The 13,313-nt window shown below is 42.9% G+C and overlaps 1 protein-coding gene across 7 annotated transcripts in view; it reads right to left on the bottom strand.

Moving 5' to 3' along the window:
• Nucleotides 1-13,313, bottom strand: part of LOC112109429 (nardilysin-like) — an 84,964-nt gene continuing 71,651 nt past the window's right edge. For all 7 annotated transcript variants that reach the window (XM_026651763.2, XM_029911587.1, XM_029911586.1 and 4 more), the window contains 10 exons: nucleotides 11,817-11,979; nucleotides 9,690-9,721; nucleotides 9,179-9,317; nucleotides 8,535-8,582; nucleotides 7,995-8,047; nucleotides 6,571-6,654; nucleotides 2,531-2,621; nucleotides 1,894-2,010; nucleotides 1,196-1,285; nucleotides 1-344 (listed from right to left, as the gene is read on the bottom strand). In XM_026651763.2, the coding sequence (XP_026507548.1) occupies nucleotides 165-344; nucleotides 1,196-1,285; nucleotides 1,894-2,010; nucleotides 2,531-2,621; nucleotides 6,571-6,654; nucleotides 7,995-8,047; nucleotides 8,535-8,582; nucleotides 9,179-9,317; nucleotides 9,690-9,721; nucleotides 11,817-11,979 (997 nt within the window). In that variant the 3' untranslated portion in view covers nucleotides 1-164. The remainder of the gene's footprint in view (nucleotides 345-1,195; nucleotides 1,286-1,893; nucleotides 2,011-2,530; nucleotides 2,622-6,570; nucleotides 6,655-7,994; nucleotides 8,048-8,534; nucleotides 8,583-9,178; nucleotides 9,318-9,689; nucleotides 9,722-11,816; nucleotides 11,980-13,313) is intronic.

Genomic DNA, 13,313 nt, shown 5'->3' on the forward strand with positions numbered 1-13,313 from the left:
GCAAAGTGGATGTACAATGCTACAAAGCTTCATTAAAATAAGGGAAGAACTCATCTACCGCTGCTGACAATACAAATTCATTTAGTGAGGCTAAATGATTCACAGTGTTCTCAAACTGAAAATTACTTAAACTACACTTCAATGCAGGGGAAAACAACTATAATTTATTTTAATATCTTGTGGTAAGGGAGGAGGTTAAGCATTAATGTGAAATTTCTAATGTCCCTGATGTAACTGGTATTCTTCATATAGGAGGAAGGGGGTAAGAATGTGAGTTGATATATTTCACCAAGTAAGGACTGTTGAACATCTGAGTCGCCTTCTTGTTTACCAAATCCAACCACCTGAAAATTCAAAGGCCAGAGGGTTACCAAGAAGACAGTAAAAGTTTGGATGCTTAAAATCTAGGGTAAGAGTGGGTCATTTTAAGCATATTTTAGCTAAACATTAAGTTTCAATCTGGACTTCATGGACACTCAATAACTATAGCAGTACAGACCAAATTAAGGGTATGTCTACACTGCAATCACAGGTATGACCGCAGCCCATGTAGACATACCTGAGCTAGCGTTGATCTAGCTAGCTCAAACCACAAGAGCAGTAAAGCCACAGCAGCATGGGCTAGCTGATAGCCACTCAAGTATATACCCAGGGTTCTAGGTGGGTTTGTACAGCCTGTGCTGCCAGTGCTTCACTATTATTGTTATTCACACTAGCTAGAGAACAAAACTAGCTCCAGGATGTCTACACTTTGCTGCAGTCACACCTCCGATTCCAGTGTAGATCTATCCATAGGCTTTTACTTCTTCCTGCAACTTTCAGAGTTAAGTAATTTATTCCTAATACTATGAAAACTTTATATAGACAAAATTAAGATTTATTCCTCTCCTCTGACATGGGTTTAAAGCAGTAAAAAGAGTTCAGATATTAATAGCTATAGGAAATGATATTTTCAATTTTATCATTTAATTACTTTTTTAAAAGTGAAGGTTGTTCATTCTGCTAGGGTGCTTCAAAGTGCTGCAAAGATGACTTACATAAGCCTCTTCACAGGAGTCTATTTTAAAAGAAGTTAGTCATAGAATGTGGGAAAGAAGAAAAGGACAGGCCCTAGAAATTAAATAAGGAAGTTACTGTTAACTCAATGGTGTGAAGCAATCTCATCTAACATCACGATGATTCCAAACATACTCACATGTATACTGAGTGCTTTCCTCTCTTTGCCTCTATGAGCTTGGAACCAGTCAACTAGGTCTGACTTAGTTAGTGATCGTAGTGCTTCAACCTAAAACCCACAAGAGTACACTTTTCAAATGTCCAAATTTCAGACACATCTTTTAAAAGCAACCTAATTCCCAACAGTTGAACAGTATTTTGAACGTTTCTACTACTCTTCTGCCATTATCCTCCAGTTCCATCCCAGAACAAATACTTGTAGCAAAATTTTAAATCCCGAAAGCAGCAGTTAGTGACAGAAACACTTGCTGATGCTTATGAAATGGAATTGCTAGACGTTTCTGTGAATTCTGAAAATCTGGTTCAAGTTGTAACTACTATTCATCTTGACAAACTTAAAACAAAGATTTCTTTATACAGATCTCTCCAGGTCACAATGCATTCAGACCTTGAGGTACTGACTCCACCCTCTAGGGCTCCATATTAATTCCTAATACTAGGTCACTATAAATTGGTGCTTAAGTATTGACAAGATGTTAAACTTTCTATTCAAGAAGCAATATTCAGTACTGATGTAACCCTGGCCCCAGTAAAGTCAGAGAGAGTTTACCATTGACTTTCACTGAGCCAGAATTTCACTCTATATTTCAAATATAAGTATCTAGTGAGACATAGTAAGACAATAACATTGGTTGACATTTAAGTTTCATTCACTACCTCATGGGCAAGTCTGTCAAAAAGATACTGCTGAGTCATTATTTCATTCCAATTTCTATCCACCTCTTCTCCAAGATAGGAATCTTCACATTCTTTAATATGTATTAGAGCACTGACCTGTAAAAGCACACTGATTATTATTCCTCTTACACGGAAGCCACCATATCGGGAAAGGGGTGGGATTCTGCTTCAACAGGGTTTAGCTAGGCTCAGGCTGCTGTATATTGAATGATTCAAAGCAAAGGTTGAACTTGTGTTAAATGCAACTGTTGGCCTCTAAGGTTGCTTTGAGTACTGAATTACTAATAGTCGTAGCATCCATTGAACAAGGCTGCATGTGTCCCCTGAGCTCATCTGGAGCCTTTCAGAAAAACAGGAGTCCCATCCCGGAAGGGGAAGAGTCCAAAACCAAAAAAGGAAAAAAATCAAAGTACTCTGTCCAGTGCCAATTTCAAAAAATGCTACTGTGCGCTGCAGCCAATGCCTGGAAGCATGACCAAGGAGCAGCTCCAGCACCAGTATCTGATCGCTTCCATTTTCTCCCTCTCCAAAGAGCTTGCATGTTCTGTTTTTAACAATATGGGAAGATCAGAGCCATTCTTATGAGGCTGTGTTTGGGCTGCTTTTCCACTTTTACCTGAGTCCTGAATGCTTTTTCAGTTAAAAGCCTCATTTTCCCCTCAAAGTACAAAAGAAATTCTTCTATTTTCTTGTCAACAAATTCAGAGCTGAAAGGAATAAGGGAAATATTAGGAACCAAATGAATAACATTGGCAGAACTTAATAAATAAGTGGGGGGAAATCAATAGTTTTAAATCTGGAGGTTCAGGAGCTAAGAACATGCTTTGCTGTTTGCACAAGTGAGTCCTTCATTATCCTAAGGAGAAACTAAACAAGAAGGGAAGAGGAAAAATGCGATTTTTGAGAGGCACAGGTGGTCCATAGAACATGACCTGTTTACTAAGGAGCATACAAAGGAAAGACATTGTCAGTTTCAATTTGTAACCTTTCCCTGTCCTAAGAAATAAGATAACTTGACAAATAAAGCTAGCCAGTCCTTTCATATAAGACCACTAAAGATTTATGTGCAGGAAGCCAATACTACTTCTACTTCTTTTAATTCCTGACTGGTAATGGCATGGCAGAAATTTTGCTAGCAAGTAGTCTTAAGCCATAGAGAAAGCATGAGCCTGGGGTCCCAGACACAAGCTAAAGGACTGTAGGGAAGCAGGTGTGATATAGGTGTGACAGCTGTTTAAACAAGTGTTTCCCAACTGCTATGTCCATTGGGCTGATATTTCCAAGGAAAAAACATGCAGCACTTTGGAGGGGTGCAGAGACAAAGAAAAGAAGGCTGTATATTATTATTGTTTCCAGATTGCTTCTGTTTTTGTTAAAATTAAAGATTAGAAATAAATCTATTTAAAATCAGTGATAAGATGTTGAATCAAACCAGTTTATCGTGAACTCTGAGTTTAAGATAAAACAGCATTTGAAAGGTCATTCACTTAGCTCTTTGAAAACTGAGATGGGTTTTACTGGCCTATGAAAAGTAAGTCAAATATCATTTAATATACAGTAGTCTAATGGTCTTGTGTGTGTCATAAAACATTAGAAATGCTGTGCCGTGTGACACTGAAATAGAGACAAGGAGGAGTTTTCGCAAAAGTGATGATCTTGAAAAGTGAGCGTGGGGAAGCAGTGTGCCAAGCCCCCTCACGAGCAAACACCTTGCAGTGCACTTTAGTAATTACTACTGACCACCCACCAGGATTTCAGAGGGAGAGTCTCCACAACGCCCCTAGGGACTAGGTGTAGACGAAAAGGGAACCCTGACCTTTCCCCCTCCATCTGAGCTCTTTGTAGCATTAGAGCCTAAGATTAAAACTGTATGTGGGAAGTATGAGTCATGGCTGTAATTACACAGAATCTACTAAAGAAGTGCATTCTATGGAGCTAACTTAATACCACACATGCATATAGCTTCAGAGAGAAGGCATGCAAGAGTCATCTTTGAAGCACCCTAGCAGAATGGACAATAAAAATCAAAGGTGAAATAAACCCAGCAAGAAAATTAAAATGCTTCACTCAGTTCAGTGGTAAATGAAGTTGGAGGCAGTATAAGCACATCATTGTTGCCTTAAATAGAACACAATGTGTGGCATGACAAAGACCACTGGTTGATCAGAGTCACACATGCTCAAAATTTTCACCATTAATCACTGATTTCTTAAAACTTCAGTAAATTCTCTATCAAATAAAGTCGATATGTTAAAACAATACATATGTCATGAGGCTCACAGGGGCATTTTATGCACTGGAAAATAAGAAGTCACCTAACTTAAATGACAAGGAGTCTGGTGGCACCTTAAAGACTAACAGATTTATTTGGGCATAAGCTTTCGTGGGTAAAAACCTCACTTCTTCAGATGCATAGAGTGAAAGTTACAGATGCAGGCATTATATACTGACACATGGAGAGAAGGGAGTTACTTCGCAAGTGGAGAACCAGTGTTGACAGGGCCAATTCAATCAGGGTGGATGTAGTCCACTCCCAGTAATAGATGAGGAGGTGTCAATTCCAGGAGAGGAAAAGCTGCTTCTGTAATGAGCCAGCCACTCCCAGTCCCTATTCAAGCCCAGATTAATGGTGTTAAATTTGCAAATGAATTTTACCATTTTTAACTTAAATGGTGAGTCTGTGGTGTGATACTTGTAATATGGACATCAGACTCTGCTCCTAAACAGATTGGCAAATGGGAAGAAGAATCCAGGACCAGCTCTATTGTGTGAGAGCCATGAGGACACTTTTCAGTACAGGCAAACTGTATTACACAGTTCAGCCACTAGATGGTGCAATGGACAGACTGGAAGTAACATTTTGCAAGATTTTACTTTGCAACCAAACTCCACAAGGAAACTGGAAACATACAGACAGGCTCTTTAATTTATGCTATGGAGAAGCATATCTTTAAAGATTTTACATTTACTGAAGACAGTCACAGAAATGACTATGAAAGGGTTCTGTCTATCTTTGATGCATACTTTATACCTCGGAGAAATGTGGTTTATGAAAGCGCATGTTTACACCAAAAAATTCAACAACCAGAAGAATCTGTTGAATCTTTTATCACAGCTTTACTTGCATTGACAGAAAACTGTTTTTGAGACTGTAAAAGATGAAAATATTGGAGATAGATTAGTTACAGAGCTTGCAGATAAAAATCTTTCACAGCAGCTAAAATTAAAAACAGATTTAACCCTACACACAGCTATTCAAATAGCAAACTAGTCTGAGATGGTGAAACAGCAAAACCAAGAGCAATTCACCAAACTTGAAAAGCAAGAAATAGCTTAGGAGCTGTAAAAGATGCAGCATAACTGCTGAAAGTAATTATCATAAGACCCCTGAGAATAAAATGGACAAATTCCAGGCTAGCTACAAAGCCTTTCAGCCTAAATGCAGGAGATGTGGAAAAATTCATAGCCCAAGACATATATGTACAGCCAAAGGCGCAAGATATAATAAATGCACAAAATACAGACATTTTGCAGCTCTTTGCTGCACCAAAGCAGTCAGGGAGTTGACCCATATTACAGACAGACAATCAAGCGTCACTGTTTCTGGGATCTATCTCATATGATCACACAGAGCCTGCCTGGAGAGTGAAACTGAATATTCATGGAAAGACTATTGACTTTAAAACTGACTCAGAAGCAGATGTGACAGTCGTAACAGAAGGGACTTACCATAGACTTCAACCCCTCTCAGAGCTGAAATCATCTGAGATCAACAGAGCAAACTTTACACATGGCAGATGCAGAAAAAGAAGATGATGACTCAAAGACTCCAAACTGACCAGAGACAGTAATTGCAATTAATGGACAGCCAGATGACCAAGTTGTTACACATCTGGGTTGTGTAATTAGAAAACCCATACAATTCAGAAACACTTAACAAAATTATATGTACTGAACTTTAAAGACAGCATGATAGTGTACATTTTGTAAAATTGTAGGAATGTAAAACTTAAAGAGGGAGATGTAATGGAATGCTAAACTGTATTTACTGTTACCCACTAGGTGGAGCCATGTATAACATATCTTATCTGCACATACAACAGCTCTAACTGGCGGTGCATTAAAGATATCTTAAAGAGAACACATCTCCTGTATCTCTCTCTGGGATGGAAGCTCTGTAACCAGTCCAAGACAGATTGCCACAAGACAGATCTCAGTGCTAAAGTACTGTGGAAAAACGTCAGGGGTCCTGAAATATTACTTGGCTATATGCTTACAAGGTGGTAGACAGCTACTACTTCAGCTGAGATCTGCAAAGGTTAGCTCTGAAAAGCCACAGAAGGCCAAAGGCCCCTGAGATGGAAACACTAACATGCAGTTTAACCATTCTTTTAAATTATTAAGAGTAATAAATTCAGTTTAAGGACAGAAGGGACCACCAGAGCATCTAGTCTAACCTCCAGTATGTCAAAGGACACCAACATCACCCAGCCACACCACACTAACCCCAATAACTGGAAGTAAAGCAAAGAATTACAGCCCTCTGGAGATTAAACTATTGTATGCCCCAGGGAGAGAACAGGAGGAGGAACTGAGGTACACCAATGCCCGAGGCCTTGGAATTGATTCAATGAGATATACCCAGAAAAAACTCACTTGTTCTTGGTTGCTTGTGTGGTTACGGTAACAGAGAACCCAAGAATCCCAGATGTATTTCTACATGTAGGGTACACATGGTAGCTTAAACCAAAAGGAGAAAAAAAAAGTTCACAAGAACAAGTCACTTTACATTTACCATCCACAACTACTAAATTAGAATATTGTCAATGCATAGATCTAAGGTTTTAGCAATGAGGCAGCTATCAATTCAAGATTCCCTCTGAAACAACAAATATCCAATCTCTTGAATCAAGTGGCCTTGGACTTTTCTTGTTCAGCAAACAAGCTAAGGTGAGTACTCGTGTTCTGAGAAATCCTGCACTCCAGATCTGTGAAATTACAAGAACCCTTATAGTAAAAGCTAAGATTCTGTCATGGGTATTTTTAGTAAAAGTCAGGGACAGGATGTGGGCAATAAACAAAAATTCATGGAAGCCCGTGACCTCTCCCTTCCCTGACTTTTACTAAAAATATCCGGGGTGGGGGAGGACTAACAATCAAGCACTGCCAAGGGGCTGACCTCAGACAGTTGCTCCAGCCTCAGGAGGGCTGACCCAACCCCAGCTGCTGCTTCAGCCCTGGGGACTGCTGCTCTGGCAGTCAGCCCACTGGCCAGCTGCTCTGGAAGCCCCAAGGCCGATCGCCAGCCATTGCTCCGGTGGCCCAGGGACTGACCTCCAGCAATGGCTCCAACCCCGCCACTGCTCCAGCCCCAAGGGGCTGACCCAACCCCGGCCACTCCTTCAGCCCTGGGGCTGACAGGTGCTCCAGCCCTGCCATAGCGGAAGAAGTCCCAGCGGTCCCAGAAAGTCATAGAATCCGTGATCTCCATGACAGAATCATACCATTACCCATAGTCCAGGTACTGTGCAGTCAGGGTTATTGGAGCCTCTTAGTTCACAGTAAAGAGCCTAAGTAGAAGGGGTTGTAGCTGCAGTTGTGACAGGAGTTAATTCAAGCTCAGCAATCCCCACCCTTTACATACGTGGTCCTGGGAAAGCTACAGTGGTAGCTACTTGGAAGACAGAGTGAAGGCATGTTACTTTTGAGGAAGTCTAGCTCCACAGCCAGAGTCAGTGCTGAACACCAAGCTAGAGAGAGAGTTTTCTGCTTAGTCAAATTATGTTACCATCTGGTTATGGACTCTAACCTGGAGGACAAGACCTTGCTGACAGTTATTTTTTCTGATGAGTAACTTGACCAGTTTAGAGTAGCTTTACTGCACATAACCTTGCCATTTTTATATGGCACCAAAGAAATTGCTGGTTTGGGCTTTAGGATGTTATACTGTACTTTCCGCCACACTGTGCCAGGAGTTAGTTATCATGCAGTAGGGAGTTTCCATAGTAACAAAGTACACAGGACTTACCACATATGATAAAGCAGTTGAACAGGAACTGTACCCAATGCAGTGAACTTACCCAAGGGTTTGCTTGGTTCGCAGAAAGTTGAAGCAAGGCTCCTCCATGTGCATCTGAATACAGCATGAGTTCAGTCAGAAGACATTCCTACTTACAGCAACAGATATCCCACAATGGCTGCTTTCGCTCAGACTCAGTACCGAAGAATGATCAAAACAAGAAACAATGGAAAGCCTAAACCGCAATGAATCCCCTCACCCCAGAAGGGAATTAGCATGGAGTAAAACTATAACCATGTAACCGAATTACAAGATATCCTGCTATTCAGGAAGTTTGATAGGAAGAAAGTTTACTTCACTGAGTTCATGAGTGAAACCGCTCATTGGGTTTTCCTGACATTATGCTTCAAACACCTATACCCATAGGGGAAATAAAAGGCTAATTCGAGTGGGTCACATGTATCATTAAGATCTGTAGTCTCATCTTGACACCAGCCATTGTTTACATGGCAGACGCTATCATATATAGGACACAGGTGCTCCTTCTATGGGCACGCATTAATAAACACTCAAGCATTATTAGGAAAGGAACAAAACTTACCACAAGCAGCTCCATAAGGGTGTATTCTCTTAAACTCCTAGCCCCCGACTAAAAGAACAAAAACACTAATTGAAAACAGTTTAGAGGTTTCTCATGGAGCTAAGAGCTATGGTCCAAGTAACTAGAGAGAGAGAGAGAACCAGTCAGAGTGGATTTCACCATTAAGTACATTGCAATTTGCAATAAAAAAAGCAATCTGAGACTTTCTGGCCTCCAATGTGTCCTCAAAGTAGCCCTCTGAGTGGAAGACAAGGGCTGCTCATGGCAAAGGGACCAGAATGGGTAAAAAGACAATCTTGAGGTAATCAAAGAATAGGGGGCATCAACAGGCACCATCTGGGGGAGAAAAGGTGAGGAAGAAAGGCAATATCAGGATGGAAGTGGATGGAACATGTCTGCATAAGGCATAATAGATCTAGAACTTTCACACACAAAATAATACAGACTATAACTTCATTAAGGGTTTTTAGCAACTTGGGCCTTGTTCATGTGTTTATGGGATCACTAGAATTCAAGACATATTCTTAAAATAACGGTTGGAGAATTGTTATGCTGATGGCTTTCCTAATCCAGACGGCATAACAAGTAGCAGCAGTCATCAACAAGGAAAATAAATGAGGATACTCAAATGCTTAACACATTACCTGATAATAGACTGTCACTTCAGAGTTGGCATCACCTCTGTTAAGGGTTTTCACCTTGCAGAGTAGGTGTGTGTTTGGCAGGTCTACCACCCGAAATTGAACAGGACATGGGTGTGGCAAGGGAAGGAACTGCAGGTTTCTGAAGGGAGTCCAAACAGCAAAGTGTCAAACACTTGCCCAATCCTTAACCCAAAACAAAGAACCATAATCTTCATAATCTAGATACCTCAATACTCAAAACAGCTTCAATCCCCTCCCCCTTCTACAACAAATCTAAAATCACATCCTACTTGAACCACCATCAGATCCGAACACCAAAACCAGAAGATTTCCAGAAAATAGGGACAATATAGTTACTACATTTCTTTTTAAAAAATGGAAATTCCAATTGTTTACAACATTCTTCTCCACACCACAAAGGAAAAGAAAATGTTAACCAAGACTTATAACTTTGTAATATAATTATAGCTCGCAAGGGTGAAAGGTGAAAGAACCAAAGAGAGATACTCACAGAACAACATAATTCAGAAAATCCTTTGATTCCTAGGAGATAAAACATAAACATAGCTTTATTTAGAAGAATGGGATTATTAGCCCTTTAAGCATCAGCTCCAATACATTCTACACCCATCCAGAAAGGGGCCAGCAAATATAGAACTGTCCAGTCCTCCCCAGCCTTGCCACATAGTACAGCATTTTGGCGGGAGGCTAGCCCAGCACCAAGTCTCTCCCTTCCCCTACAAGGTGACAGCATGATCTCATCTATATTATGCTGTGGGAAGAAAGAGACATCTCCAATCCAGTCTCTTGCTTGGGAGTTTGTAGCCTCTCAACAAGGCCAACGTGGAAGCCAAGAAAGAAGAAAGGGAATGAAAGAAATGACTTACAGAGTCTGCTGAGACGCTAAGCTGCAAGGGATATGCACAAAAGGAGTCAGGGGGAATCTGCGAAGGAGCAGCTTGGGCCCCTGCTGAGCAGGGCTGGCTCTAGGATTTTTGCCGCCCCAAGCAGAAACAATTTTGGCCGCCCCCCACACCCGTTTTTTTCTTACCCCACCCCCGGCCCCGCCTCAGCTCCGCCCCTTCCCCAAATCCCCAGCCCTGCCTCCTCCCCCCAGGCTCTCAAACCTGGGAGGGAGGGCGAGCAGCGGCATGCGAATCAGCTGTTTCGCGCGCTGTGGCGCGCAAGCGGCAGCAGCGGAGGTGAGCTAGGGCGGCCGGGGCACATTTTTAGGGGCGGCATTCTGGCGCCGGCCATGCCGCCCCTAAAAATGTGCCGCCCCAAGCACCAGCTTGTTTTGCTGGTGCCTAGAGCCGGCCCTGCTGCTGAGGCAGTGCCAACAAACAAGAGAAAAACAGCAGTTTATGGTAAGTGCTGCAGGACCTCACTGTGCAACTGCAGGGCATCCAGGGTCCTGAGATTTATTTAATTCACAAACTACAGCACTTAGTGCAAGACATCTCAAAGACTCCATAATACCCATAGCTAAACCTCAATTTCTCCTAAAAGCCAATGCCCATGTTTGTCATTACAAGAATCCCCACTCCCACCAATTTAGTGGTGTATTTCTCAAAAGGCTTGACAATCCAAGGACAAACGTTACCGATCAAGGAAAAACTGATAAACACAAAGTGAAGACAGCAAGTGGGTTCATGCCCCATACTCACTGACTACACAACAATGTTTGTGACACTGTATCAATGGGGCCAAACCCTGTTATATCCATGTTTTAAAAAGTCAGTTAGACTAGGTCAGACCTATGGCTGGATCCAGCAGTCACCAGGAAAAAGCCTTCACTGACTTCAATAGGAGTTTTGTGTGAGTAAAGATAACAGAATTGGACCCTAGCGAGGCTTAATATGGTTTGACCTTGCTACATAGGCTGTATCTACATTGGCAGTTGTAGGGAAGTTTTCCCCAGTTGTACCAGCACCTGGGGAGCTCCACTGGTAACAAACACTGGGCGCACAAGTACGAACAGGCTTTGGCCTTTTTTACCACCACAGAGTTTAAAAATTACTGAACATATTTAAACAACATGGGGGGAAAATCGTCAGTGGCCAGTCTACATTTGATGTCCCACAGTGTTAACAGCAGGAGCGGCGCCAGGGTTTTTGCCGCCCTAGGCGGCAGGGCTCCTCCTCTGAGCATTCGGCGGCGGGGGTCCTTCCGCTCCGCGTCTTTGGGGCACTTCAGCGGCAAGTCCCGGAGCGAGTGAAGGACCTGCCGCCGAATTTCCGCCGAGGGCAGCAAAATGCCACCCCCCAAATCCTGCCACCCTAGGCGACCGCCTAGGGTCGCCTGGTGGAAGCACCGGCCCTGGTTAACAGGGTGAGTTGCACTGGTGTGAAATACCCCTAAAACTGCTAGTGCAAGCAAAGTTATACACTGGCAAACCAGTGTTATAAATGGGGTTTGTGGCAATTGTGTTTGAACAACTTCTAAAAGTGGTGGTATGACCAGTTAATATAGACTTCAGGCTTCAGCTGCTGATAGGGTGACCAGACAGCAAGTGTGAAAAATTGGGACGGGGGTGGGGGGGTAATAGGAGCCTATATAAGAAAAAGACCCGAAAATCGGGACTGTCCCTATAAAATCGGGACATCTGGTCACCCTAGCTGCTGAGAATAGTACTCACTCTGCTTGTGAAGTTTCCTTGCACTAGCCCCTCCACATATAGATGTGATTTGAAGCCCTTAACAAAGGATGAGAGCGACTCAGTGTAAAGGCCCTTCATTAATCTCCTGTATCTATCTATCATAGACCACTTGCCATGCTCCAAAATTAAAGAACGCACATCTCTGTAACAAACAACAAAAAAGAATAGTTTTAATTGTCAATTCAGAATGTGTTGCCCAATAGGGTCTTTAAATCCTGAACTTCTACCCAAGCTCTCTGACAAGCAAAATTTCAGCTAATCCTAACCAGAAATACCAAAGTACTGGTTAATCTGCCCTAGAGCTTCAGTCCTACCTCAGCTCCAAAATGTCTCTGGTAACCTGAGACCTCTGTGGCACAACTGCTTTGGAATGTCCCTGGGGGAAAGACTTAAATACTGGTTCCCAGGATAACAACTGTATACTGCTTTTGAATTTTGGCAGGGTGTGTCACAATGCAGATTGTTTTTCTTTTCTAGGCCACTTATTTAACTCTGTGAGCCTCTATTTCAGACTGCTAGTGTTTTACTCAGCCAGCTATAGGAACTCCACAAAGTGAGCTGTCATCAGAAGCAGAATTGCAGAGTAACACAGGCTGTTTAAACAATAGAACATATTAATAAAAACATCTGAAATTTTCATTCTATATATTTGAAAACTGAACAGGCAGAGGGTTAATTATAAGGTCCAACCAATAAGAGCTGAAGCCAGCCCTACACTCCCTTCCTCCCCCACCCTCCCCAGCATCTCCCAGCAATATCAAGCCCGGAGGAAACAGAAGTGAACCCAAATATGTTATGAGAGCTAATGTGATTCGTGGATGTATAAGCAGCAGAACAGCTACTAGGAGTAGGGAGGAGGTATGCACCATTGATAAGACCATTATTGGAATACTATGTCCAGTTCTGGTGTCCACACTTCAAAAAGGATGTTCAAAAATTGGAAAGGCAAAGCCAAAGGCAGTAGACAAGGAACTGAGGGGGCTGGGGAGGGGTTGGTTGCACGGTGCTATGTAACTGCCTGAGGCAGCACAAGATGGGGACAGCGCATGTGCAACCCAACCAGGCACTGCTACCACAAATCTCCCATTACAAGTGCAGTGGCGCACAATTACCTAAAGTGGAGCACCCACAGGGACACTCCTAGGGTTACCATATGTCCGGTTTTTCCCGGACATGTCCGGCTTTTTGGTAATCAAACCCCCGTCCGGGGGGAATTGCCAAAAAGCCGAACATGTCCGGGAAAAATACCTGCCGGGCACTTCCCCTCCTGCGGCTGCTGTGCTCCTCCCCTGACTCTTCGGCTCTGTTTAAAGCCGAGCTGCCCGAGCGCTACTGGCTTCGGGCAGCCCCCTTGCCTCCGGACCCCAGCTGCCGGCCGGGCACTTCCCCTCCCGGGCTCCAGCTGCTGTGCTCCTCCCCTGACTCTTCAGCTCTGTTTAAGAGCCAAGCTGCCCGAGCGCTACCGGCTTCGGGCAG

The sequence above is a fragment of the Terrapene carolina genome, unplaced genomic scaffold (assembly GCF_002925995.2).
Source record: "Terrapene carolina triunguis isolate 2854851 unplaced genomic scaffold, T_m_triunguis-2.0 Scaffold102, whole genome shotgun sequence".
Lineage (NCBI taxonomy): Eukaryota > Metazoa > Chordata > Testudines > Emydidae > Terrapene > Terrapene triunguis.